This window comes from Phyllostomus discolor, chromosome 8 (assembly GCF_004126475.2).
Source record: "Phyllostomus discolor isolate MPI-MPIP mPhyDis1 chromosome 8, mPhyDis1.pri.v3, whole genome shotgun sequence".
Classification (NCBI taxonomy): Eukaryota; Metazoa; Chordata; class Mammalia; order Chiroptera; family Phyllostomidae; genus Phyllostomus; species Phyllostomus discolor.
The window spans coordinates 37544388-37572287 of NC_040910.2; the positions used below are offsets into that span (position 1 = coordinate 37544388).

General features: G+C 57.6%; 2 protein-coding genes across 6 annotated transcripts; one reads left to right on the forward strand and one right to left on the reverse strand.

The window, feature by feature from the left end:
* APC2 (APC regulator of WNT signaling pathway 2) lies at positions 1-22546 on the forward strand. 3 transcript variants are annotated; one of them, XM_036032127.1, is made up of 15 exons: positions 1-104; positions 6378-6536; positions 6712-6802; positions 6928-7108; positions 8016-8124; positions 8273-8389; positions 9083-9160; positions 9356-9454; positions 9939-10329; positions 10934-11029; positions 12263-12402; positions 12831-12908; positions 13101-13217; positions 13600-13814; positions 14911-22546. In XM_036032127.1, the coding sequence occupies exons 1-15, from the start codon at positions 51-53 to the stop codon at positions 19847-19849; spliced, it is 6864 nt and encodes a 2287-aa protein (XP_035888020.1). In that variant the 5' UTR covers positions 1-50; the 3' UTR covers positions 19850-22546. The 3 variants fall into 3 exon arrangements, with proteins under 3 accessions (XP_035888020.1, XP_028375948.2, XP_028375947.1); XM_028520147.2 differs by having other exon boundaries at positions 8276-8389; XM_028520146.2 differs by lacking the exon at positions 1-104 and adding an exon at positions 705-3653.
* On the reverse strand, positions 22510-26231 carry C8H19orf25 (chromosome 8 C19orf25 homolog). Of its 3 annotated transcripts, none has more exons than XM_028520148.2 (3): positions 26130-26231; positions 25817-25958; positions 22510-24045 (listed from the first exon to the last, which is right to left on the reverse strand). In XM_028520148.2, exons 2-3 carry the CDS (start codon positions 25947-25949, stop codon positions 23819-23821), a joined length of 360 nt encoding a protein of 119 aa, XP_028375949.1. In that variant the 5' UTR covers positions 25950-25958; positions 26130-26231; the 3' UTR covers positions 22510-23818. The 3 variants fall into 3 exon arrangements, with proteins under 3 accessions (XP_028375949.1, XP_028375950.1, XP_035888021.1); XM_028520149.2 differs by having other exon boundaries at positions 26049-26190; XM_036032128.1 differs by lacking the exon at positions 26130-26231 and adding an exon at positions 26095-26110.
* Positions 26232-27900: the final 1669 nt, after the last annotated feature.

Below are 27900 nucleotides of genomic sequence, written 5' to 3' on the forward strand. Positions count from 1 at the left end.
TCCCCCAGCCAAGGGCGGGGCGAGGGTTGGTCCAAGGTAGCCGCGGCTCCATGGGGCTCCTAGGGCTCCTGAGCTCGCTGCACTCGGCCTTCTTCAGGGACCAGGTAGGGCGCGGGGCGGGGGGATACGGCCTTGGGTGCAGTTAGAGGGTGCGGACCGCGGGGACAGTGGTCCCGGCGACAGGGGACGCAAAGGCTTGAGTACACAGACTTGATGAGTCTGGGGTCTCGCTCAGTCGCCGTGGAGATCGTTGCCTGGGAAACGGCCTTAGGCTGTTGGCAGGTCTGGGAGTCCCTCCTCTGTACTGCAGAGATCCCCTCCCCCTGTCTGCTCAAGCGTAGCCTCGCTGGGCCCCGGACTTGGCCTGGGAGGGAGACCTCCAGACCCGACCCATTGCGCGGACTCCGAGACGGCTGGGGCGGTGGTGGCTACGGCAGGAGAGCTCTGGGCCGAGGATCCTCCCGGAACAGGCTTTGTGTGGGGGCCTGGGCCACGCCCTGTGCCTATCCGGGCCTTAGTTGCCCCTTCTGGGCGCCGAGCGTAGGGCCGACCCTGACATTCGCCGACGCTAAGGTTCTTCCTAATAATAGCCATCTCACCTGCCCAAGCTCTTTGCAGGTGTCCGTAGTCGTTCTGAATCCTGGAGCTATAACATCCCCTAGTTAAGAGGAAATTCTTAAAAGGGGCTGGGGGGAGCCCAAGGTCACTCCCGAACGGGGCCAGGAGCCTGATTGTCAGGCGGAGGCAGCACGCTCAGACACTACCTGAACATTGTGGGGAGCTGTCCCTGGTGCTGACAGGACCGCACTCCCGACCCCTCCTTACCCATGAAAGTGAGGCCCAGGACCCTGGTCAGGCGACCCACTCAGGGTCGGGCTTTGGGGGCACGGCTTGGACTCACCGGCCCCTCCCCTACAGCCAAGGGCAGTCTTTCCTCACCTGTCAAGGCCAGGTCACCCAGCCCCAGGCTTGTGGTTGTCAAATGATGAGGACGTGTGGTGCTTTCCTTCTTCCCTGCTTCCCTCCAACCTTCCACCCAGTTCATAATGGAGGATGTCCCTGGTTCTGCCCCCAACCCCTGGTTCTGCACAGTGGAGAAGCTCAGTGGAGAAGGACGGAGATTAAGGGGATAGAGACTCCTGAGGTCAGCCTCAGAAGGCCCAAAAACACTCCATGAGTAATGCTGCAGTGTGCTGAGATGAAGGGAAGAGTGCCTCAAGGAATGTGAAGAAGCAAGCACCATAATTCAATTTTCTCCAGAACCTAGGAGCAGTGAGTGGGGGGCTGGGAAAGGGCCACTTTTGCTAGGCCTAGCCACTGTGCAGTGTGTGTGTGGGGGCCTTTCAGCCCCTCAAAATGGAGCTTGGGGTCTTGGGGGGGGCGTTCCTGAAACTCTAGTGGTTCTAGAATTTCCAGTGATGCCTGAGTGTACTGTGGCTCAAAGATTTATAGGGTCAAGGATTTGGGAGAATGTCAGGGACATAACGTTCAAGAGGCTTGTGGACAAGGCCATCCTGCTTTGCGGTCTCAGCCCCCACATCCTCTCAGCCTTCCAGGCCCCCATCATACCCAGATGGGTGAGGGAGGGAGGCCCCAGGCCTGGTGGGACTCTTGCATGAACTCAAGCAACGTGTTCCCTGCCTTGAGCTTCAGTTTCCCCATTTATATGAGGGCAGGACTGGCCTTTAGACCCTACAAGCCCCTACCATCATTAAGGTTCTGGCTGAGAGGGGTCTGGGGAGCAGTGTCATCTTAAGACTAAGTGGGGGAGGTGACTTAGTTCAGTGGGATATAAGGGCAGGGATTCTCCAGCCCACCTTCCAGTGAATAAAATGGGAAACTTAGGCCAGAGAGAGAGACATACCCAAGGTTACACAGGGATAGCAAGGTGGAGCTGAAACCAGAGCCCTGGACTGTGTTCCCTCCACTCCCCCATTTCAGCTCTAAACCCCTCAGAACTCCCCCGGTCTGGCCCTACTACATGCTGCACTCCTTGGCTCCACCAGAAGCCCATATGCCCTGAATGAGCTCTAATCTCTCACAGCTCCAGGCATTGCACATGCTGTTTCCTTGGCCTGGAATGCCTTTTCCCTCCTTGACCCCAGGGCCAATTCTTGTTCTTCCTGAAGAGGCCCAGCACTGGTGCTGCCTGCTCAGTTCAGCCTTCCCAGTCTCCAGAAAGAGCCCCTCTGCTCACTGCACTCCTTCCCCAATCCCGCAGGCTGGGGACAGCTGTGTCCAGTTCTGGAGCTCTGGGGCAGTCAGGCCTGAGTCCTCTGGGGCCCCCAGCATTGCTGGCCCAGGATGGCCACACAGGGCCTCTTGCAGTAGACCGAGCAGGAAACAGCGTGGTCCCGTGCTCTTGGCTGTCCCTCCTGTGGTCTCTGGCACCTACCATTGTGAACACTGCAGCTGCCTCCCCATTTCACATATGAAGAAACACAGGGTCATGTAGTGAACAACTTTCCCTGGCCCCAGACACGGGGAAAAGACAGAGAGAGGCCCCAAACCCATGTCTCTGTGTCCCTGTCTTTTGGGGTGTGCATGTGTCAAGTGGCAGGGATGACTGGGCTGGAGCTTTAGGTTCTGGCCTTGGGTGTTAAATCCTCAAGTGGCCTCCATGGGTCCATTGAGGATCTGAGACAGCTGGGGACATGTCCTTCTGGGACCCAAGGCCCCTCCCTCCTCTGGCTTCCCTTCTATAAGGGTGAGTTAGGGATTCCATGGGGGACAGAGACACAGGGAGACAGAGATGAGACAGATGGAGAAAGATGGAGGGACATGGTGGGGGGAAGAGACAGGAAGTCAAGGCAGATGCCCACGGAGGAGCTCATGCTCTGCCAAGGAGACAAGGAGCAGGGTCCCAGGCACTCCCCAGTTTACCAACCCATCCCCCATCCTCCCACTCCCCCCACCAGCCAAGACCCTGCGGTGTCCAGTCTGGATCCTGAACCCTGTCCCACCCTGGCCCATCCTCACAAGGTCAGGTCGATCCGAGGGGAGGAGGCTGACAGGCCCTGCCCCAGCTCCTGTCACAGCTCCTGCCCCAGGAGCTCCCCGCACAAGATGCTGATGTAATACACAAGACTGGATGTTTTACTCTTAAAATTCTGTGAATCCAGCCGCGAGAGGTTCTGAGGCGTTTCATCCCGCAATGAGGTGGGGGACCCTGGGTCCTAGTCCTTGGGGAGCCCCTTTGCCCTGGGGACTTCACCTCCCCACCCCCATCCCCGCACCTGCAGCCCCTGAACCCGCGAGATGACCAGACACCCTGCGGCCCATGGCGGTCCCCGCCCCGGGCCCCCATTGGCTGTTGCCATGGCACCTGCCCGTCTTCCCGCGCCACCATTGGCTGCAGCCTCTGCATCCTGCATCCAGCATCCTCCCCCACTCGCGGTGGTCTCGCCCAGCGCCCTGAGTGGCGGTGCCTCCTGCCAGGCCCATACCAGCCTTTGTCCGCCTCGGAGCCCATTCTCCGCATCTCCAAGACCCCTGAACCCCGGAGCCCGCGCCCTGTGGCCGCCCTGGCCCAGGAGCGCTAGGATCTCAAGAGGGGTCTGGGAGCTGCACCAAAGGAGGAGGACCCAGGCCCGCAGCCTGGTGCGTTGCCCAGCCCAGCCCAGCCCAGCCCAGCCCAGCCTGAGTGAGATAAAGTAAGCGGCGTGCTTTCCTGGGTGAAAGGCAGGGGGCGCGGCCTCCGCCTCTGCAGGGTTGTCTCCATCTCCCCCCTTCTCTCTGCTGAGCACACTCTGGAGCCTCCGTTTCTCCAGGGTGGAGCCAGAGGGTAAACTAAGTCCCAGGGAGGTGGGTGCCTGCGTCGCTGCAGTCAGTCTCAGGCAACACAACACCTGGACATCCCAGAGTCTGAGGGCAGGCCAGCTGTGTGCTTTGGGGGAGGGTGCTGCCCCTCCCTGGGAGTGTTTTCTTTTCAGTAAAGTGGGGGTTTGGATTGAAGGAGAGACAAGGCCCCTTTGGTCCACATCTGTGCTACCTTCCGCTGAAATTTGGCCATTCACTCCTTAATTAAAGGAACCTCCAGCTATTGGTGCTTTCCCTTTGGTGATGAAGATATCTTGGGGAGGCCCCAGGAGGCCCCTGATGCAGCCTGGGGGTCAGGGGCAGGCTGGAGGGCTTCCTTGAGGAAGCTACTGTGTGAGAGATAGCAAGTCAGGAAAGGTCCTCCAGGCAGGAGAACTCAGTGTGCAAGGGCCTGGGGGAAGAACATGGAGTGTATGTGGAGGAGACAGGTCTAATGTCAAGGACACTAGGGAGCTATGGCAGCTTTTGGAGCAGGGGAGGAATGGAATCTGACCAGTTACTTCCAAAGCTTCCTTTTGTCTGTGCATGAGGAGCAGACTGTGGGAGGCCAGTGAGGCTGCTCTGATGGGAGGGATGTGGGGGGCTAGGGTCCAGCTGGGCAGGGCTTGAGGGGCTGGTGAGAGAGTGGAATAGGGAGCCAGGCCAGAATGTGGGGGAACCCTGTGGGGGCCCTGCTGCCAAGCTACATCTAATGAGAATGTAGAGTGTCGGAGGGAATGAAGGTATCCCAGGCTGGCCCTGCAAGGGTGGCTTGAGTCCGGGGTTGCTTGAGAAGGTAGTCTGGGTTTGGGGAATGGGAGGAATATACAGGGGTTTGGGCTTCACCTAGTGCTTCTCCTGCACTGGGCACAGCGTTGTGGCCTCAGCCAGGACATAGGTCTCTGGCCAGACCACAGGGACCTTACCACAACCCCAGGCCTGATCCTCAGCTGGGACTCCTGACTGAGCCTTGGGAAGGATCAATATTAGGGTGGTAGGCAAAGGCCATGGTCCCCAAGCAGCTGGCTTCCCCATCTTATACTGTCTCCCCTTCTGACCTGTGACTTGTGGTGTTGTCTCCTCTGCCCTGTGACTTGAGTTTGCTCGATGACCACTGTTCCTCCTGACCCTTGCATCAGCCACGCTATGGGAATGGCAGACCAAGTTCCCCTGACTCCTCTGATGGGCAAACTGAGGTCTGCAGAGGGGGCGGGGCTTGTGTGCTGCCAGCATTGCCTGGACTTCTGAGCATGCCCAATGTCTGTGCCCCTGGCCTGAGCTTCTCCCTTTAATGGCGGCCCCTAAGACCCGGGACTGTGACAAGAAAGCCACATGACAGAGCCAGGCATTCAATAGTTTCTCTGAGCTAGTTTGGATGGCCTGATTCATCCTACCACTGGGGCCGAGCCCCCCACCCCTACTCCAGACCCAGCTGTGTCCTTGGTGACTTCAGGGTGAGCAGGGACCTTCTGGGGTAGGAAGAGAGAGAGGAAAATGAATAAGCAAGGGAAGAAAAAGTGTGGCCAAGTAGGGGAGGGAGGCAGGGGAGGGTTGGCTGATTTGGGGAGGGGGTTAAGGTGGGCAGGGAGATGTCTCCCAGGAGGAGGTGGCAAAGGGGAAGGGCTGCCATTGGTGAGCCTCAGACAAAGGCGGAGGGAGGGGGAGTGCTGATGTTAAGGGAACAAAGAGGGAAGGTGGGTGGGCAGGAAGGCTCTGGCAGGAGTGCCAAGCTGAGGGAAGAGGCACTGGCCGGCTAGACGGAGGGAGGAGGCTGGGCCTGAGCAAGAAAGGACAGCCAAACACACAAAGAAGCAGGCGGCAGTGGTGGAGCCCAGGCAATGGGGCCTGAGCCACTGAGGGCCACAGAGGCTGGGAGACGGCTGACTGCAGGGCCCCTGGGCTACACAGGTAGCTACCCAGATACAGCCACTGATGGAGAGGCTGTGAGGGCTGCAGAGTATCCAGGTTCTCAGTCCCCAGGGTGACTGTGGTGGACTTGGGTTGGGGCTCTACTGTCAGTCTGTCCATTGGCTTCTTAGAACATTCATGACATTCTTTTTGTCCAGCAATTGGGCCAGCTGGTGGTCTGTCCACCCAGCCTGTGGGCAGTTACATTGCTGCAGGGATGTGTCTTGGCTGTCCATCTGTGTCTGGCTGGGACCGTGTCTGTGAGCCTGATGGCACTGGGTTAGCCAGTCCATCTGCTGGGCTAGACTATCAGGGCCTCAGCTGTCAGTCTCTCTGGCTGTCCGGCCATCTATAGGCACATGTGTCTGGGAGCACAGGTGTGAGGATGGAAGTCTATCTGTGTCTGTCGGTCAGTTGGGTGTTTGGGTTGTCTGTGTGTCTTAATGCCCATGGGATGGCTCTGTCTCTCTCTTTCATTGTTCCTGCTTGTGTCTGTCACTCCATCTGCCGTGCAACCTGTCTCTGGGATTCCCTGGGCCAGCATCATCCTGCCCACAGCAGTCCACACCAGCCTCTCCAGCCTGGGACCCAGCTCCAGGTTGGGTGGGAAGACTAGGGCTTAGGTCCAGGGCTGCCTTCTCCTCAGAGTCTCATGTGACCTGTGGCTGCAGTCACTGCAGGAGCAGAAGATGACAAGCTCTGTGGCATCCTATGAGCAGCTGGTACGGCAGGTGGAGGCCTTGAAGGCCGAGAACAATCACCTGCGACAGGAGCTTCGAGACAACTCAAGCCACCTGTCTAAGCTGGAGACGGAGACATCTGGCATGAAGGTGGGGTGAAGGGGCTGGGCAGAGGACATGGGCCTGGGTCACAGGGACAAACACCAGGGCACTGGACCCCTGAGATGGGTAGGCAGGGCCAAGGGCATCTCACAGAGTAGCAGATCTGGGGCAACCCAGGGCAGTGGCCATGCCAACCAGCACTCTCTCTTGCTCCCATCTCCAGGAGGTCCTGAAGCACTTACAATGCAAGCTGGAGCAGGAGGCCCGAGTGCTGGTGTCCTCAGGGCAGACTGAGGTGCTGGAGCAGCTGAAAGGTGAGGGGCCAGCCTGAGGCCCCTGTCTGTGCACCAGGGTGACTCCATCCATCCCCAGAGGGATCTGGGAGGAGGAGAGGCAGGCAGGGGTACTGACCTTGCCTCTTCCTTCTGTACTCATCCAGCCCTGCAGATGGATATCACCAGCCTGTACAACCTAAAGTTCCAGCCCCCTGCTCTGGGCCCTGAGCCTGCTGCCCGCACCCCTGAGGGAAGCCCGGTACATGGCTCTGGGACCTCCAAGGACAGCTTTGGGGAGTTGAGCCGGGCCACCATTCGGCTGCTGGAGGAACTGGACAGGGAACGGTGAGACCACGGGAAACTGATTGCTGGCAGCTCTCATGTAGCCCTGCCCCCAGCCAGATACCACCCCAGCAGTCTCTGCTCCTTGATTGGCCCACCTGCATGCTCCCCAGTCCCACCCACCTCTCGGGCCACCGCCTTCTGTGGCCCTTCCACCCCCTTTCCTGGCACAGCTGACCTCAGCTGGAGGACAAAGAGAAGGGGGCATTCCTGCCAAAGGGGAGGGCTCCCAGAGCCCTCCCCAGAGGTCCCCAACACCCAGTCGTCGTCACCAGAAACAGGGCTGTGTCCAGTGCCAGGGCTCAGAATCAGGCCTGGAGCCAGAGGGACTTAAGGCAGCCTTTGTGGAGAGATGGCTGCAGCCCAAGAAACCTGGGCGGGGGGCCAGCAGAGGGATGCGGGGTCCAGGCGCTCTGCTCAGTTTGGCTGGGTTGTGTGGGGTCAGAGAGACCTGGAGGTCCATGCGCTGCTGCTGTGTGACTCAAGCAAGTCCTCTAGCCCCACGCAGCCTCTAACGTGTGCTCTGTAAAATGTGAGTAGCAGTGTCTCCCCACAGGGTGTTAAGAGGGAAACGGTTGCAACTAGAGCAATCTGAGCCTGAAAGCCTCCCTGTGTAGGCTGGAGGGAGATTAGGGAGTGTGGGATAGGTGTTAGAGTCAGAACAGCCCCCTTCAGGGTGGTTCTCCAAGGGCCACAGTTTAACAAGGAACTACTTTCTCTTTTTAAATAACTTTCTGTGCCCCACCCACCCTACCCTAGTGCTGGGGAGCATCAGGGGCAAGACTTTGCGATGCTGCCTGTTAAACTTGGCATACACTAAGCACCCAACAAGCGATTGCAAAAATGAAAATACACCACCCATATTAATGGCTCCTTTGCGGGCCGGGCCCACCTGCCTGCCCTCCCCCAGGTGTTTCCTGTTGAATGAGATTGAGAAGGAAGAAAAAGAGAAGCTCTGGTACTACTCGCAGCTGCAAGGCCTGTCCAAGCGCCTGGATGAGCTTCCGCATATGGAAACTGTGAGCGCGCGGGGAGCGCGCGGGGAGGGCGCGGGCGGCAAGGGGAGGTGCCGTGGGTCGGCTCCGCCCCCAGCCAGGGGCGTGGTGAGCAGACCCTTGGGCCCCTGCCTCCCGCAGCGCCTCACCGAGGCCTGCCTGCCCCTCCCAGCAGTTCTCCATGCAGATGGACCTGATCCGGCAGCAGCTTGAGTTCGAATCCCAGCACATCCGTTCACTAATGGAGGAACGATTTGGTACCTCTGACGAGATGGTGCAGCGGGCGCAGGTGCGGCAACGGGCGCGGCCGAGGCAGGCGGGCAACATATAGTGTGCAAATTGGAGTGCAGAGATAGTTGTGGAAAGAGTCTGGGACCAAGTTATGTGCCTCTGGTATAATCAGTGGGCAGGGAGTGCTGTGGGCGCGGCCTGGCTCCAGAGGCAGAGCCAGAGGACCCTAAGGGCAGGGCTAGGCTCAGAGGCAAAGAACACTGAGGCCGGGGCAAACGGTGGGTGATTTGGCCAGTGGGCAGAGCCATATCAGGGAGTGAGTGGGTCCGGAAGGATGGGTCTAAGTTGGGATGGAACCAAATGAGGAAGGAGGTGCGTCTAGAGTGGGGCCCAAATAGGGGGCAAGGCTAGAAAAATAGAGCAGGGTCTAGACAGCTAATAGTACCAAATCTTGGGTAGGTGGAGCCAGAACCTAGGGAGAGGGGGTGCTATGGACCATGGGTCCGGCCAGGGTGTGAGTGGAGTCAAACGTCAGGGTACAGTTTAGAGTGGGTGGGTCATATCAAGGAATAGGTGTAGTCAGAGCCAAGGGTGGGTTTGAACAGTGGGTCCTGCAATATAAAATAAGTAGGGGTGGGGTTAGAAGAGTGGGCGAAGTCAGAGGTGGGGGGGTGGGCCATATCAGAGAGTGGACAGGGTCAAAGCAGGGATGGGTCAGCCATAGTGAGCCTTGTGCCTTTCTCCCACGTAGATCCGCGCTTCACGCCTGGAGCAGATCGACAAGGAGCTACTTTCTGCACAGGACCGGGTGCAGCAGACGGAGCCCCAGGTACTGGAGGGGCAGAGTCAGCGCCCTTGGGGGAGGTGATGACCCCAGGCAAGGCGGGGACCCTGAGGGCCCCACCCAGAGTGCAGGAATAGGTGGAGCCTCTACTACATCACCATAGGACTGTGGCCAGCATCACCAACCTGGGTGCTTTGTGGGGTGCTCTTGTAACCCCTAGCGCTGGTGTTCTTTCCACAGGCCCTGCTCGCAGTAAAATCAGTGCCAGTGGACGAGGACGCTGAGACTAAGGGTCCCATGCACCCGGAGGATGGTGCCCCTCAGCCAGGCAACAGCAAGGTGAGGGGCAGTCCAGTGGGAGGGGCACTGAAAGGCAGGATGGGGAGTGGGTAGCCAGCTGGATTGGGGTACATTGAAGCTGGTGGGGCCAGCATGTGGTCTGGAGCCTGGCAATGTGAGCAGAGATAACTGTCCTGTGTGTTTAGGAGGGCACTTAGATGTAGGGCTATCCCTAGCAGAACCCAGTGATGCCGGTAGAGTGGGCATTTGGCCCTCATGGGCTGGGGGCATCTCCACAGTGACTGAGGCTCCCCACCCATCTCCCCGTGTGTGTGTGTGTGGTGCCCCTGGGGGATGCAAGGTGAGGGCAAGGGGCCAAGGAAGTGGTTCTTCTAGGCTGGGGTCACAAGACTCCTACTGTGTTTAGGGTGAGTCACCCCAGGTATGGGGGCTGCCCCTGGCTGGGGAGGGCAGCAGGCTGGCTGGGGCCAGGCACACCAGGTGAAGCTCCCCACCCTGACTCCATCCCTGCCCACCCCCACAGGTGGAAGTGGTCTTCTGGCTGCTGTCAATGCTGGCGACGAGGGACCAGGAGGACACAGCTCGCACACTGCTCGCCATGTCCAGCTCTCCTGAGAGCTGTGTGGCCATGCGCCGCTCAGGCTGCCTGCCACTGCTGCTGCAGATCCTTCATGGCACAGAGGCTGGGGCTGGGGGTCGAAACGGGACGTCTGGAGCACCTGGAGCCAAGGACGCACGCATGCATGCCAATGCAGCGCTACACAACATCATCTTCTCCCAGCCAGACCAGGGACTGGCGCGCAAGGAGATGCGCGTCCTGCACGTGCTGGAGCAGATCCGCGCCTACTGTGAGACCTGCTGGGACTGGCTGCAGGCCCAGGATGGAGAGTCTGAGGGAGACAGGGCGGGCCATGGTGAGTGGGTAGCCTCTCTGGCCGTACTTGCACAATGGGCACAGAGTCTGGGCTTCTCAGGTGACAGAGCAATATCATTAGTCGTTGTCACTGCTAAAGATACTGTTATAATCTTTTCTGTGCACCTCGTCTGTGCCCCGTGCTGGCTGAGGCCTTATGGCAATGTTGCCATGACAGAATAGCAAAAAGGACAGTGACCTGCAACCCATGCCCTAGTTGCAGGGTAGCTCAAGAAACAGTCACTGAATGCATGGATTGATTGTGGGTAACCAGAAACGTGGGTGCAGACTTTGAGATGCCTAGTTTTGGCAGCTGATCACAAAGTTAATCTATGACAAAAGCACTGCCAAAAGTTTCTGCGCACTCAGCATGACCTCACCTCCCATCTCAGCTCTGTGCGAGGCAGGCCCCTTATTACTCATTTTAGGAAGGGTTGGAAAAGGAGGCCACTGCTCTGGGAGTGACCCCTCAGGCGCCAAGTGCGCATGCTGCGGTTTGCAGAGCCCTGGTGTCTTTGAAGGTTGGAGTAGACGGGGAGGCATGGGACCCAATAGGGATCATTTCATGGACTGGGAGGGCTCTGCCCTGGTTTTTTGGCCCACAGCCCCGGTCCCCATTGAGCCTCAGATCTGCCAGGCAACCTGTGCGGTGATGAAGCTGTCATTCGATGAGGAATACCGCCGTGCCATGAATGAACTGGGTGAGTGCGCCCCTTGCCTCCTCCATACCCCCTTTTGGCCTGAGGCTTCTAGGCCTCATTCAGTCTGGAGCAGCCTTTTATCTTTAATGGTCCTGGGGCTCAGAGGACAGGAAAGTAAGTGGCCAGAAAGCCAAGGGCAGAGGTGAGAGGTCCAATCTAATACACAGAAGCTACCAGGTGGTTAGGGAGGGGGTGAGGTTGTCAGGTTTAGATTTGAAAGCATTACTACATCTCTTAACGTAATCGAAATATGGGGGGGAAAAAGCCATCAACGTGCTTAATGTTACTTCAATTAATACAAAATGAGATCACTCCTTCTCACCCAGCAGATGGTCAAACACTCAAAGGTTTCGTCAGATTTTCTGTTGTCTGGCTGTGCGAAAATGGGCATTTGCAACCCTAGCAAGGCAGCAGACACTTAGGAAAGTGTACACTTTTTAAGTCATTCCTTTCCCGGCTGGGGAACTTATCCCCTGGTTGGATTTCTGTAAGAAGATGCAGAAAAATGAGGAAGGCAGCAACAAGCCCAAATAAAGCCCCAGATCTGGAAACCACAGAAGTGTCTGGCCGCTCCAGCCCCTGCATGCACAAATTGTCTTTGTTGTCCTTGCTCAGTGAAGGGGGCAGGGTGCTTTCCATTTGAGTTGTGAGTTCTTTCTCTTCTACTTACCCTGACCATTTTCCCCCACGTTCGCTTACTCTTTGTAAAAAAGTGAAAGCCTAGTTTTTGTAGTGAGTAAAGAACTGCGTGTGTGGCATAATCAGTAGCCTCTGAACACCTGCTGTCTAGGCCCTGCCCCTGGGACCAGCCCTGCCTTCAGAAGCTTGAGGTCTAATGGTCTTTAGGTGGTTCACACTTGGGGTGTCGAAGGCCTTCTTGACCTGGGAATAGAAGGGAGGCAGGAACCTGAGCAAATAGCAGGGAAAAGCATTCCATGCAAAGGCCCGGTAGCTGGAAGAAGTGTGAGTGGAGGTGGAGGACTGAAAGGAGGTAGGTGTGGAGGTCACAGCGTAGCCAGGGAATCATGCCAGCCTGGCAGTAGGCTGTCTAGATGAGGTGTCCTTGGAGTTGGGTTTCGAAGGTGGACTTGAGCAGAGCAGATCTTAGGATAGGATGGAGGGCACCTAAGCAGGGGAATGGCATGGACAGAGGCTGGGAAGAAGGCAGGGGGTTTGTTTGGGGTGCCCCCTGCTGTATATAGCCTTGCTGTGCCCCCTCCCATGTTCCCACAGGTGGGCTGCAGGCTGTGGCAGAGCTACTACAGGTGGACTATGAGATGTACAAGATGACCCGGGACCCGCTGAACCTTGCCCTGCGCAGATACGCTGGCATGACCCTCACCAACCTCACCTTCGGGGATGTTGCCAATAAGGTGCCTGGGGTGGGCAGGTGACGTCCGTGCCCTCCCCACCCTCTTCTGAGGCTCCAAACAGGCCTGAGAGGTGGAAACACTTGTCCCCAACTTATAAGCCCCCAACTTATAAGTCCCCAACTATAAGGTAGACTGAGGCCCAGAGAGGGCTGCTAGAGGACATGCTATGACTGGATGTGGTCGGCCAGGCTGCCATCTGCTTGGTTGCTCTGCTGTAGAGAGTGGGGCCTCTGGGCCGGGGGAGGCTGGGTGTCTGTGCCTGTCTGAGCCTCAGTCTCCTCATCTAAGCAACAGGATGACTGCTGTCCCTTTGCCATGGTGGTGAGGATGGGGTGCTGGGGCTCAGGGGGAGATCCTGAAGGTGGGGCATGGTGTCCCTCAAGACTGCCCCACTGACCATGGCGTGAATATCCTATGGCACCCCACAGGCCACACTGTGTGCCCGGCGGGGCAGCATGGAGGCCATCGTGGCCCAGCTGGCTTCGGAGAGTGAGGATCTCCAGCAGGTACCTGGATGGAGTTGGGTGGGGCATGGGGAGAGCCTTGCAGGGTGTCCCACTGCCCAGGGCCCCTGCCAACAGAGTCCTCTCCCCCGTGGGTGTGATGGGTGTCCTCCCCAGTCTCTCTGTAGACCCACTATGTGTGAGGTTGAGGGTGAGGGGCCCTGGGTCCATCTTGCCTGCCCTGTCCCACCCCAGGTGGTATCTAGCATCTTGCGCAACCTGTCGTGGCGGGCTGACATCAACAGCAAGAAGGTCCTGAGGGAGGTTGGCAGCATGACCGCCCTGATGCAGTGTGTCCTGCGAGCCTCCAAGGTGGGCACTGGGTGGGTGTGGTGGGGGGGGGGCGGAAATGCACCTGAGACCCAGGGGAGAGGGCACTGGCACGGCTGCTTAATGCCGGGTGCAGGGCAGGGAGACACTGGCAACAGGTGATAGGTTCTCCATCGTGAGGAAATCAAACCGAACAGTCACTGCTTAGCTTAGCAGGCACTCCTCAGACAGGCCTGGGGCTTCCAACCCTGCAATTCAGAGATCCTGTGAGAGCCAGGTTTATTTTTTCACTTTTACTTGAAAATGTTTTTGGGTGCCTTTTCTTCCAGCCTTTTGTCTGCACCTTGATGGAGAGGGCCAAATGGGTGGGGCCAGTACCTGGAGTCCCCTCCACTGACCTTCCCGCATCCCACCCTGTGTCTAGGAGTCCACCCTGAAAAGTGTGCTCAGCGCCCTGTGGAACCTGTCAGCGCACAGCACAGAGAATAAAGCAGCCATCTGCCAGGTGGATGGTGCCCTGGGCTTCCTGGTGAGCACGCTGACTTATAAGTGCCAGAGCAACTCGCTGGCCATCATCGAGAGCGGCGGGGGCATCCTGCGCAATGTGTCCAGCCTCATCGCCACCCGCGAGGACTATAGGTGGGCCTGCCCCCCCCAGTCACAGTGGGTAGAGGGTGCCATGGAGGGTGCTGGAGGAAGGTGGACCCCCAGATCTGGTCTGGGCCTGGGAGTAGCAGATCCCATTCTGCAGAGAACTGTCACTGAGGCAGCCCTGGTTTGTCCTCCTGCAAGTGGTCATTCCTGATTTGTCCTCAGGGACTAATTTTTTTTAGTACAAGTATTCTCAAATAGTGCATGAGATATATTTTGCTAAAGATTTCATTTATTAAAATAAATAAAACACTTATTAAATAATACTAATAGTTTACAAATGATACTTAATATTTTTATTTTTATTTTAAAGATTTTATTTATTTTTAGAGATGGGAAGGGAGGGAGAGAGGGAGAGAAACATCAATACATGGTTGCCTCTCACATGCACCCTACTGGGTACCTGGCTCGAAACCCAGGCATGTGCCCTGACTGGGAATTGAAACGGTGACCTTTGGTTTGCAGGCTGGCACTCAGTCCACTAAGCCACACCAGCCAGGGCATGATACTTAATCTTTTTAAAACCAAATAAAATTTATCTATAGTATGTCTGTCCCAAACATCACATGAGATATTGTGTTAAAATGAGATATACTGAATTTTATTTTAAAAGATAAGTATTGCCCTGGCTGGCATAGCTCAGTGGATTGAGCGTGGGCTGCAAACCAAAGTGTCACAGGTTCGATTCCCATTCAGGGCACATGCCTGGGTTGCAGGCCTCAGTCCCCAGCAACTGCACATTGATGTTTCTCTCTTTCTCTCTTTCTGTCTCCCTTCCCTAAAATTAAATAAAATCTTAAAAAAGGGATAAGTATTATTAATTTATTAGTATATTATTTAATAAACATATTTTTTAAGTAAAAGAATAATTAGCACAAGTATATCCCATTCGATACTTGGAATAGACTTATACTATTTAGTATACTCTTTATACTCTTTATACTATTTATACTATTTAGATTTATTCCTTTCTCTGAAATTTGAACTTAGCTGGGTGCCTTATATTTTTATTTGCTAAATCTGGCCACCCTGCTCCTGGTGAGACGAGGTGTGGCCCTGTCTGACACGCCCCTCCGTGATGCAGGCAGGTGTTGCGGGACCACAACTGCCTGCAGACTCTGTTGCAGCACCTGACGTCACACAGCCTGACCATCGTGAGCAATGCCTGTGGCACGCTCTGGAACCTGTCTGCCCGCAGTCCACGTGACCAGGAACTATTGTGGGACCTGGGAGCCGTGGCCATGCTGCGAAACCTTGTGCACTCCAAGCACAAAATGATTGCCATGGGCAGCGCTGCCGCCCTGCGCAACCTGCTGGCCCACCGGCCTGCCAAGTACCAGGCAGCGGCCACTGCTGTCTCCCCTAGCACCTGTGTGCCCAGCCTGTACGTACGCAAGCAGCGGGCCTTAGAGGCTGAGCTGGACGCACGGCACCTGGCCCAGGCGCTTGACCACCTGGAGAAGCAGGACCTGCCTGAGGCTGAGGCCGAGGCTGCCTCCAAGAAGCCACTGCCACCCCTGCGGCACCTGGATGGGCTGGCCCAGGACTATGCCTCGGACTCCGGGTGCTTCGATGATGACGACGTGCCCTCCCTGGCCGCTGTGGCTGCCACTGCCGAGCCTGCCAGCCCCACTGTGCTGTCCCTCTTTCTGGGTAGCTCCTTCCTTCAAGGCCAGGCACTGGCCCGTGCCCCACCTGCCCACCGTAGTGGCCCAGAGGTAGAGAAGGAGGCCGGTGGGGAGGCATCTTTGGCAGCTAGGGCCAAGGCCAAGCTGGCACTGGCAGTGGCACGGATTGACCGGCTGGTGGAGGATATCTCAGCCCTGCACACATCATCTGATGACAGCTTCAGCCTCAGCTCTGGGGACCCTGGGCAGGAGGTGCCGAGGGAGGGCCGAGCCCAGTCCTACTCTCCTTGCTGGGGGCCTGAGGGCGGGCAGCGGGAGGCCAGCAGCCGAGCTCATCCACTGCTGCGGCTGAAGGCAGCCCACGCCAGCCTCTCCAATGATAGCCTTAACAGCGGCAGCACCAGTGATGGGCACTGTCCCCGTGACCACACGCGGCCTTGCCCATTGGCCTCGCTGGCTGAGCACCGAGAGGGGCCGCCATGTGGCCAGGTGCGGCCCAGCCAGCTTGACCTCAACCTACTGGATGGTCAGGCTAAGCCAGCAGCCCGGGAGGCTACAGCCACTGATGCATGTGTGCGCACCATCAAACTGTCACCCACCTACCAGCATGTGCCACTGCTTGAGGACACAACCAAGGCTGGTGTGGGGCTCCTGGTCTCTGGGAACAGGAAGCAGGCCTGGCTGCCTGCAGAGGGCGTGAGCAAAGTGGCTGAGAAGCTGGTGGTAGAGGCAGCACCACTCTGCCTATCACGTTGTAGCTCCCTGTCCTCACTGTCCTCGGTTGGCCGCCCAGGCCCCAGCGAGGCAGGGGACCTGAATGACAGTGACTCATCCCTGGAGGGACTGGAGGAGGCTAGCCCCAGCGAGGCAGAGTTGGACCAAGCCTGGCATGGGCCAGGGGATACCTCCCTGCCCATGGCTATCCCTGCGCCACCTCCGGGCCGGACCCTGGGGGTAGAAGATGCCACACCATCTAGCTCCTCAGAGAACTGCGTGCAGGAGACACCACTGGTGCTGAGCCGCTGCAGCTCAGTGAGCTCGCTGGGAAGCTTTGAGAGCCCATCCATTGCCAGCTCAATTCCCAGTGACCCCTGCAGCGGGCTAGGCAGTGGCACTGTCAGCCCCAGTGAGCTGCCTGATAGCCCTGGGCAGACCATGCCACCAAGCCGCAGCAAGACACCACCATTGGCCCCCCCGCCTCCAGGTGAGCGTGAGACCACCCAGTTCAGCCTGCAGTGGGAAAGCTATGTGAAACGTTTCCTGGACATCGCTGACTGCCGGGAGCGTTGCTGGCTGCCCTCTGAGCTGGATGCTGGCAGTGTGCGCTTCACTGTAGAGAAGCCGGATGAAAACTTTTCCTGTGCCTCCAGCCTCAGTGCACTGGCCCTGCATGAGCACTATGTTCAGAAGGATGTTGAGCTGCGGCTGCTGCCCCCGGCCTGCCCTGATCTTGGTGGTGGCAGTGGCCCTAGCCAGCACTTTGCTGGACACCGTCGGCGAGATGAGGCCAGTGGTCGCCTTGAGGGGCCACCTGCCACCAGTCAGGAGCTGGAGATGCTGCGGGATTGCCTGGGCACAGCCATGCCTACCCGACTCTGCAAGGTGGCCTCAGCACTGGTGCCTGGCCGCTGTGCACTGCCTGTGCCCGTCTACATGCTGGTGCCCGCCCCAGCCCGGGAGGACAACTCATACAGTGACTTGGCTGAGGGCACACCAGTCCACTTCAATGTGGCCTCACTCAATGACGAGACACTGCAAGTACCTCCCAGGAAACTGCCCAGTGGGCGTGGGGATAGGCAGAAGCCAGCAGGCCGAGAGGCTCCTGCAAGGCAGGCTGCTGCGCATCGGCACAGGGTTAGGGGTGTGGGCCGCAGCACGGAACCAGCTCGGGGGACAGGAAGGAGGCGAGCAGGGCTGGAGCTGCCCCTCCGAAAGCCCCTGAGAGCTTGTGTGGACAGGGACAGCCCCCAGGTGGGTCGAACCCATGAGGAGGGCGCAATGCAGTCCCTGTGCCTCACCACACCCACCGAGGAAACTGTGTACTGCTTCTACAGCAATGGCTCGGATGAGGAGCCATCCACAACAGCAGCGGTGGCACCCTCCCTGTGGGCACCCGCTATTCCTCAGGCAGGGAAGAAGGAGCGCCTGGCTGGCAGGAAGAAGGCACAGGCTATGCCCAAGGCCACAATGCCTGCCAGAGCCCAGCCCAGCCTCATCGCCGATGAGACACCGCCATGCTACTCCCTAAGCTCCTCCACCAGCTCCCTCAGTGAACCCGAGCCCGAAGCAGGCAGGCTCCAAGCCCGTGAGCCAGTGGTCACCAAGGACCCAGGCCCTGGAGGCAGGAAAGATGGCCATCCCAGCCCTCGGGCCAAGGTGGAGCTACTGCGGCGCTGTGTTGGCTCGGCCATGCCTAGGCGCTGGCCGCAGGCATCAGATCCACGGTGTTGCAAGCCCCGAGATGCCCAGCTGGATGAACGGCCAGCAGAGGGGACCCAGGAGCACAGTGAGGAGGCAGCAGGGTCAGACCACGCCTCAGACCTGGACAGCGTCGAGTGGCGTGCCATCCAGGAGGGTGCCAACTCCATTGTCACCTGGCTGCACCAGGCAGCAGTGGCAGACACCCAAGAGGCCTCATCTGAGTCTGACTCTCTCCTGTCCTTTATGTCAGGGCTGTCTGTAGGCTCCACCCTGCAGCCCTCCCCACACAGGAAAGGGCGGCGACCACGGGCAGAGGGACAGGTAAGCAGTACCACTCGGCCAGAGAAACGGGAAATGACCCTGGCCCAGCGCAGCAGCAGCCCCTGCTTGCCCTGCGGCCCTGAGAAACTGCGTGGTGCTCAGAAGACAGTGTCTGGGGTACCAGCCATGCTCCGAGGAAGGACAGTGATCTATGTGCCCAGCCCGGCCAGCCGGGCCCAGCCCAAAGGCACCCCTGGCTCCCGCACCACACCAAGGAAGATAGGACCCCTGAGCCCCACACAGCCAGCAGCTCCCACCAAAGCCCTGGGCCCCGGGCAGCAGCGGTCTAGGAGCCTGCACAGGCCTGGCAAGATCTCAGAGCTTGCTGCCCTGAGCACCCCCCAGAGGAGTGCCACTCCACCAGCCCGCCTCACTAAGACTCCTTCATCCAGCTCCTCCCAGACCTCCCCTGCCTCCCAACCCTTGCCTAAGAAGTCACTCCCAGCTTCCCATGCTTCAGGGCCCCTGCCCAGCCCTGGGACCTCCCGGGTGCCCAAGACACCCATGCGGACCCTGCTGGCCAAGCAACACAAAACGCAGAAGTCGCCCGTGCGAATCCCCTTCATGCAGAAACCCACCAGACGGGGACCACCACCCCTGGCCAGGGCAACCCCAGAGCCAGGCCCCAGGGGTCAGGTAGCATCCAAGGGGTGCCCAGGTGCCCGGGGGGGCCGCCTGGGCCTGGTGCGCATGGCTTCAGCCCGATCCAGTGGCAGCGAGTCCTCCAACTGCTCGGGTTTCCGAAGGCAGCTGACCTTCATCAAGGAATCGCCAGGCCTGCTGCACCGGCGCCATTTAGAATTGTCCACTGCTGAAGCCACCTCCTCTGCCTCCCAGGGCAGCTCCCCCCGCCGCAGCAGGCCCACGCTGCCTACTGTCTTCCTCTGCTCTTCACGCTGCAAGGAACTGCGGGCACCCCCAGCACCAGTCCAACGGCCCCTCACAGCTCAGCCAGGCCCTGGGGAGCGGCCACCAAGGCGCACTAGCTCTGAGAGCCCATCCCGTCTGCCCATCCGCAAGCAGGCCACCCAACCACAGGCAGTCAAGCGCTATGCCTCTCTGCCCCATATCAGCATGGCCCGAAGGCCTGAGGGTGCTGCCCCTGGTCCCAAAGCCGATGATGCCCACCAAAGCAGCAGTGGGGAGGCCCGACCTCTGCCGAGGGTGGCCTCACCAGGCACCACATGGCGACGAATTCGGGATGAGGACGTGCCACATATCCTACGGAGCACACTGCCTGCCACTGCCCTTCCACTCATAGGCACCTCACCTGAGGAGTGCCCTGGTGGCCCCCCGCAGCGCAAGACCAGTGATGCCGTGGTCCAGACCGAGGACTTCTCTACCACCAAGACCAACTCCAGCACATCCCCGAGCCTGGAGAGCAGGGGGCCCCCCCAGGCCCCAGCTGGCAGACCTGCACCCTTCCTCAGCAGTGATGTGGATAGGCCTGGCCCTGCCAAGGGGCCCACCTTGGCCCCCTTCATCCATGAGGGCCTGGGAGTGGCTGTGGGGGGCTTTGCTGCCAGCCGGCATGGCTCCCCCAGCCGCTCAGCTCGAGTACCCCCTTTCAACTATGTACCCAGCCCCATGGTGGTGGCAACCACTGACTCAGCGGTGGAAAAAGCCCCTGCGCCCACTGACCTCCTAGAATAGTTGCCTGGACCAGTCTTCTGGAACATCCTCTCTCGCTGGCCATCTGGTTGCCCTGAGAGTAGTCCCAGGAACCGCCTGCTCACCCGAGCCCAACTGTCGGAGCCCACTCTAGCCCGAGGGGGCCTCATATCTCACCCTTGCTTCTGTGCTGTGGGGACTTGAGAAGGAATGGGCTGCTGGCTGGACTTCAAGTCCTGGCCTGACCCATGTGCAGAAACCACCTACGCACAGCCCCATTGGGCCTAAGCCTCAGCAGGACCCTCATCTCTAGGGAGCCAAGGGAGGTTACAGTATTCCCCTGAGGTGGGGGATAGGGCTGCAGAGGGTAGTGCGGTCTAGCATCTGCCAGCTGGGCCCAAGGCATCCAGTGGAGAACAAAGCCCATAATTATGGGCGCAGCCGAGTAATTTGTTAATGATAACTACTGGTTTGTTTGCCTTCTTACTCCCAGCTGAGGGAGGGGTGTGGCTGAGCCCAACAGTGAGGCAGGCCTCCCCTCCACCCACCCTCCCCGCTGTTAGGTGCTAAGCCAGGGGCTGATAGACAAGATGCTGTTGGAACAGGCTGGAGAGGAGCAAGAACAGGGCAAAAGAAGACTGGGCTGGGTGATGCAGGGCCACCCCACATCCCCACTCCTGGCTGGATTGGGTGCTTGTTTCAAGTAGAGGAGGAAGAGTTCAGGGAGGTAGGTGGAGTCAGGACCAGCTGTGGTGGGTGAGGTGCAGTGGGCAGGAGAATGAGAGTCATAGTCAAATCCGGTTTACCCTGGTGACGCACAAAAGCCCGGATCCATGGGAGGGCATGACTGCAGAGACTGCGGTGGAGTTGGCAACATGGCCTTGGAAGAGGGGCAGGGCTACAGCCCTAGGACTGTGGCTAGGCCAGCTAGATGTGTGGAGGCCAGGGCTTCCGCAGTGCTAGAATGTTGGTGTCAGAGAAGGCTCAGATGGAGGGGCACGGGGAGCCTGGTGGGCTTACCCAGGCCCCCGACAGCGTGCGTGCATGCAGGGGAGACTGCTGAGGTTCCTGCTCGGCTTTCCGCAGATAGAGCAAATGACCTCTTTTCTGGGGAAGTCTGGCTCTGGGAAGGAGCTGCTCTAGGCTCGCAGATCTGCTGTCCCAGCCTCAGTGCAGAGAGCTGCCCAGGAGGGGCCAGGGAGCAGATGGCACTTGGGGAGACGGGCAACACGCTAACAACTAGACTTTAGGCACCTTCTCTGGGAGGTGGGGAAGCATGGTTGACAGTTGGATGGAAGTGCAGAAGGAGCCTCTGTCCCTGCCCACAAGCACCACTGTCCCTTCCTGTCCCCTGTCCATGGAAGGAGCTGACCCCGGAGCAGAAGTGCTTCTGCTGGACTATCCTCAGCTCCACGGGCCACATTTGATCCCAGCCCCCCAAGGACCATGCTGCTGCTGCTGCTGCTGCTGCTGATACATCTCTGTCATGCTATATTACAAGCCCTGGAACTTCTGTCCTGCAGAACAGACGCCAGGACTCTACCCCTGAAGGCCACAGGCAGGATGCAGGAATGGCTGGATGTACCAAGTACTCCTCCTGTAACCAAACTTCCCAGGATGAGCTGGCACACAGTGGATCATGGCAATGAGGGCTTGGCAGCATGTTGGACACACCCACAGCTGACCCCTCGGGATACATTGGGGCAGGGGTTGTCTCAGATGCATCTCAGAAATCACCAGTCCTTTTCCCTATCCTTAGCCTGAAGGGGCAGGAGTAGGTGATCTCAACTCTTGAAGTGCAGGGGCTGTCAGATGTATGCTCTTATACTGGCCATGGGCCAGCTGCCCCCCAAAATGGCCTGGTGGGAGGAGAAGACATGCAAATGCACACCAAGCTTGCTGATCCATGGTGGGGCCTATAGGTGGGAGCACCCATGCACTGTGAGACCCTGGGTGGTGCTCTCAACGCTCTATGTCTCAGTTTCCCCATGTGGGCCATGAGGAGAACTCCCAGAGCTACCTCTAGAGCCAGAGTGGCTGCTGCAACTGGGTGAGATGCCCAGACCCTCCCTGGCTGCCCCCTCCACCTGCCCCTTATCCTCAGACGGGGGCGGCTCCCACCTAGGCCAGCACACAGGGAGCTCATGCCCCATCCATGTCCTGCAGCCACATTTGCCTTCTCTGTTCCCATGACGAGGGCACAGCCACACCTCACAACCACATGGGGTGGGGCGGTGGGGGCCCTGGGCCCTGAGAAGAGTGGTGGTCACTGGACAACTAATTCTAGGATGGAGCTGGAGGACTAAAGTCTTAGGACCCAAAGGACATTTCCCATGAAGCCTTGATCCCCTCAGGGCTGCTCGGCCACCTGGCCATGCTGAGGGGGACCCTGTTTGCCTCCAGAGCACCCTCAACCCATGACCTTGGGAAACCACCAGCAGCCAAGTACTGGATTGAGGCAACGCTCCTGCAAGTACAGCATTACCTCACCCCCTCTGCCCTCAGTCTGTCACCTGGCCAGTGGCCATAACAACCCACCCTGAGCCTGGTTGTTTTGGTCCATCTATCTCTGTGCCCCTCGAGTCTATTCCCTGGGTCCCTGAAGTGTTACGGACATGTGTAAATAAATATAGCCCTGTTCCCCTCTCCCACCCCATTCAACCTAAAGCCATTGTCTGGTGGAGGGAAGGCACAGAACCAGGCATCTCATGTGCACCTTTAATAAATGGAGCTGTTGAATCTTGTTCTACATGGCCCCGCTTCCACATGGGGGAGGACAGGGTGGAACTGGAGTACTTTGTGGATGTGCAGGGGAAGGTAGCTGAAGTGTTTCCTCCTGATACCAGGGAGGAGGAGGCATGCTCAGAGCCCCCAGAATCAGATTCAAGTAGCCCCACCTGAAGGCCAGGGATATGTAGGGAGGGGTGACCTCTCAGTCCAGGGCAGCGGGGCACCTTCAAGATATTAGCAGATGGGCTAAGGGGCCCTGGACAATGTAACCTCTGTGTCTACTGCCCTAACTGGAGCCAAACCAGCATTTTCAGTTCTCAGCCTTAAGCAGGCATCCTTTTTTCAAAGAAAAGAAAAACGCCCGGGATGCTGGGTCACCCATGTCAAGGACTTGCCCTGTTGGGTCTAGGTGCTTCCCTAAGCTCCAGGGGAACCCTGGAAAGGAGCAGCTCACAGAGACACTGCCAGATGGCTGATGGCGGGAGATTTCATCTGAGGGACTTAGTGGGGACACCCATGACAGGCCTGGCCTGCCAGGATGGAGGTGGCCAGGTGAGAGCTTCAGGCAAGTAACTGAACAGCTTCTATCTTGGGAGCCCAGGCCAGCACCCCTGTCTGATGGATCCCACAGTCTATAGGTCAGTCCTGCATCCCAACCATGAACCAGATGGACAAGTGTTGCCCTGGGGGAGAGCCCGCACCTTCCATCTGAGTGCTTGGGGCCACTGGAGGCCCCCTCTCAGATCGGGGCCCTGCTGGGCAATTGCTCCTACATGGCCAAGACCACTATGGGCAAAGGAAGGGACAGAACCCCCATCCTTTTCTGGAACCTCTGAGGGCCCCACAGAGGTTCACACAGAGACAAGCTCAGTCTAATGGGTGATGAGTGGAGCAGGGTCCCCGAAGGAAGAGAGGGCAGGATGGGTTCTGATGCCCCATACCAAGTCCAGGCTCCCAGCAATCAGGCCCAGAAGAAAAACCTGAGGGTGAACGGCATTTGCAAAGCCTACCCTGACCCTTGGTAAGGGCCTATGTCTGGGTGAGGCAGGTGCACCCCCTCATTCCACACTGTTCCTGCTGCAACCACACACAGGGCAGGCTCTGTACCCTGGGGTCTCTGGGTCCTAGGGTGGGGCTTGTCCATGAAACAGAGAGCCCAGAATCTGCTTCCGGGACCCGGGGGCCCATGTCTGAGGTGTGCCAGGCCAGGACCAAAAGTTCCAGAAGGCTGTGGGGTGCACTGTCTGGGAGCTGTGTGCTCAGATGAGTCCGAGGGCCAGGTCAACCTGAGGAGGTGGCCAAGGCCCCTGGCAGTGCCACTTGCTTCACCTGGATGACGTCCTGTTCCAGTTCCTGGCTGGCCTGCCGAAGGTCATCACACCTCTGTCTTAGCTCCTCACTCGCCTGCCTCAGCCGATGATTGGTGGCTACAAAGGCCTGGCTCTGCTGGTAGAGCTGCTCCCGCTGGGCCTCAGGGTTCTCAGCCCTCCAGGAGGGGTCTGAAGTATCTGGGGACAGAACACAGCCTGCTGGTCAGGAAAGGGGCAGAGTGAAGGCTCAATTTATCTCCCTAGCAAAGCATGTGACCAGAGAGGGTAGGTCACAGAAGAGGCCCTGCTGGGGGTTGGACACAACTTCTGTAAAAGGCACTGACCCCACAATGGAACCACTGAACAGGCTGGCACTTGTGCCTGTTCTCAAAGCCTAGGATGCAACTTCCTGCTCCCCGAAAAACTATTCTACGGCCCTGTAACTTTGCAAAATCCAACACTGGTAGTCAGGAGGCCACAAAGCAGAAGGGTGTGGAAACATGTCTCTAGGTGACCCCACTTCCTAACAACAGTGTGCCCAGCCAAAGGAAGTGTGTGGAGGGGAGCAGGACAGAAAAAGCACAGCCTTGAGGTCACCCAGAGACATGTCCAGGTCCTCTTTGCTCTACCTGGTCCTGTATGAATGGGAACAAAATGGCCTGCCCTGCTCGGCAACTGTCTGCTGTCATACCCCTGCAGGACAAAGGCCTGGAACAGGCCCTGGTACTGGGGTACTTATCAATCACTTTTTTCCCCCACCTGTTTTAGTAACAAAGTGGGAGACAAGCCAGGTACTTATCAATCACTTTTTTCTGGTACTTATCAATCACTTTTTTCCCCCACCTGTTTTATTAACAAAGTGGGAGACAAGCCAGACAGCACACATGGAGACTAAGTGTGGTCCCAGATCAGAACATGGGCCAGCAGGGAAAGCACCTCTCCTTTGAGCAGCCCTAGTTCTGCCTGTGCCTCAGCTTCCCCACCCTCCATATGCTGGCAGACCTGCACATGACTCTTCAGCTAGGGTTCCAGAAGCCTCAGATTACCCAGGATGGGGCTAAATACAATTTGCGCTCCTAAGGCTGCCCATCCAACAGAGCATTTCCGGTGATGGAAGAGTCCTCCATCTGAGCTGTTCAATATAGCAGCAGCCACAAGTGCCTCTCGAGCACTTGAAACATGGTTACATGAAGCAAATAACTGAATTTGTTTACTATTACTTAATTTTAAAGAATATTTCCCACATTACCCACAAGACTCCAGTTTACTATTTCTGGTCCCTATGGCCCGAAGGCAGAGCTGTCATCTCCTTGGTTCACCTTTTCACCCCAGTGCTTCGAACAGAGCCTGGCACATAAACAGGTTCTTAATGAAGGTTTAACGAGTAAGCAAACCTCACAGCCAGGAACACAAAATTCACCCAACGACTGCGGGCCAAAGCCCTCAGTCACTGACCAGCTACTATCTCCACGAGGGACTGACCAACTTTTCCCACAAAAGGCCAGACAATACACAGTTTTGGCTTTGCAGAGCCAGCCAGTCAGTCTGTCCCGACTACTCAGCTCTGCCATTACGTCCTGAAATCAGTCAGGTCCACACATCCACAACCAGGCATGGCTGTGCATCAACAATTTACCAACACTAACCTTAATTTCATAACATTTCCACTTGCCACAAAATAGTCTCCCCTCATCCTAAGAACGGAAAACTTCCTGGGCTTACAAGAACAGGCGGTGGGGAGAATCTGGCTGCAGACCCCAGTGCTAGATGCTCCTCTGAACACGCGCCCCACTTTATTGCGAGAAGAGGGGGCTCAGGGAAGGTAAAATCGTGCCACAACCTCTGCTCGAAATCCACGGCTTCTGCGGGCTGCGGCTGGGGCGTGCTTCCCCCCATTCCCCCACCCCACACACTTCGCTGCTGGCGTCTTGGAGCGGCCTCTCCCCTGCTGGTGCTGGGCTCCCCCTACCTTCTGCGGCCAGGGCGGTGAAGACCGGGTCCTCGGCGGGCGCTCCACGTACATCCTCGAGGATCTGCTCCATCGTGGGGGGCGCCGGTCGAGTGGGCAGCACCACGCGCTTCTTGGCCTTCGAGCCCATCATTCCTGGAGGCTAGAGAACGAAGGAGCGTTAAGGAGGAGTCCACCTCTCTCCCTTCGCGAACTCCTACACACCCGCCCTGTCCCGCCCCTTCTGACTCGCCTCGCCCCTTCATCGTTCCAGGTTGGTGGGCGGGGGGGCGATCCACCTCTCAGTTTCCCCTCTGAAGCCACCAAGCCTCACCTAGGAGCGCCCCCTTGAGAAGCAGGCGCCTGAGAAGCTACTTCTGCTTCCGGTCGGAGCGGGCAACTCCCTCCCGGTACTGACGCGCTTCCGGTCTTCTCCAGCGAGATCACGCCCCCTCTTAAAGAGGCCGCGCCCGGGAGGGACTTGGGGCTATACGAAAGGAACTGTGACCGAACCAGATCCAGAGAGGGCGCGACCTCAATCTCTCCGGCGCGTGGAGCCTGGGAACTTAAGGGGTGGGCGTGAGGTCCAGTCCCAGCTTCCCTTCTTGCGTAACAAAGCACCAGAAGCCCGGTTTTGTGCAAAAGGTGCACCCATCTATGCAAAATGATAATCTCCATCCCACGTGGCTGTCGTGGGAACAAAGTTGCTGTTCACGCAAGGTGGCCTGGCGCACAGTGAGCGCGCAGTGGATGCTAGCTGCGTGAATTACCAGCGAGGTGACCAGGGACGCAGGACACGTGGCAGCATCTCGCCTGCTGGATCTAGGTCAAGATCGCTCCTGTGACCTCTAAAAACCCCTCCCCTGTGGGTGGTTCTGGATGGTCATCTCGGCTAGAATGGGAAGACAGACTCAGAGCAGAGGGCGATTTAAAAATTTTTTTATTTGATGTTTTTTTGAAACATTGATTTGTTGTTCCCTTATTTATGTGTTTATTGGTTGATTCTTGTATGTACCCTGACGAGGGGCTGAACCTGCAACCTTTGCTTATGGGGACAGTGCTCTAACCAACTGAACTATTTGGCCAGGGCCGTGTGTGTGTGTGTGTGTGTGTGTGTGTGTGTGTGTAACAGCTTTATTGAATGCAAATTGCATACCATAAAGTCCACATGTTGAAAGTGTACAATTCTGTGGTTTGGGAACATTTGTGTATAAATTTACAGAGTTGTGCAACCATCACCAGACTAATTCTAGGATGTTTGCCTCATCCCAAAGAGAAACCTATTAGCAGTCACTCCCCCACCACCAATCCATTTATTGTCTCTGGATTTGCCTGTTCTGAACATTTCACATAAATGGAATCACACACTATGTGGCCTCGGGTGTCTTTTTCTCACTGAGCATCATGATTTCAAAGTCCATCCATTTTGAAAAACTTCCATCTTTTTCAGGGCCGAGTAATATTCCAGTGTGTAGAGGACTAGAGGCCTATGCGTTTATCTGTTCATCTGCCTATGGACACTTCGGTTGTTTCTATATTTTGGCTGTTGTGAATCCTGCTCAGTGAACACACTTTTACGGGTTTTTGTGTGAAATTTTGCTTTCAGTTTTCCTGGCTACATCCCTACAAGCAGAATTTCTGGGTCACTAAGTAGGTGTGTTTAATAGCCTGCCCAACTGTTTCCCAGGGGCCTACCCCAAGCTGGTGCATTTGGGTGCTTACTGTGTGCCAGCTGGGAAAACTGCCTCTTGTGATACTCGGAGGCATTTGGTGAGACATGTGCTATTGGTGCATGGCACAGGGGAGGCCACAGCAGCTCTGAGAGGGAGGCCAGGTGCCCCTTAACACACAGTCTTGCCCTGCCAGGGCTGGGCTCACCCTCAGACCTAAATCCAGAGCTAGGGGCTAAGTGAGGAAAGACTCTGGGTGCCTGGGCAGGACTGGGAGGACAGCTGGGGAGGACAAAGGAGGGATATGAGACTCTGCCCTTGCTGACCACCTGCTTCTTGTGGGTCCAACTGGGCACCCATGTCTCTTCCTCCAAGATCTAGGCCAGGGGTCCATAATGGTGTCTGGTTCCAAGTGCTGAGGCATAAGCCTCTCTT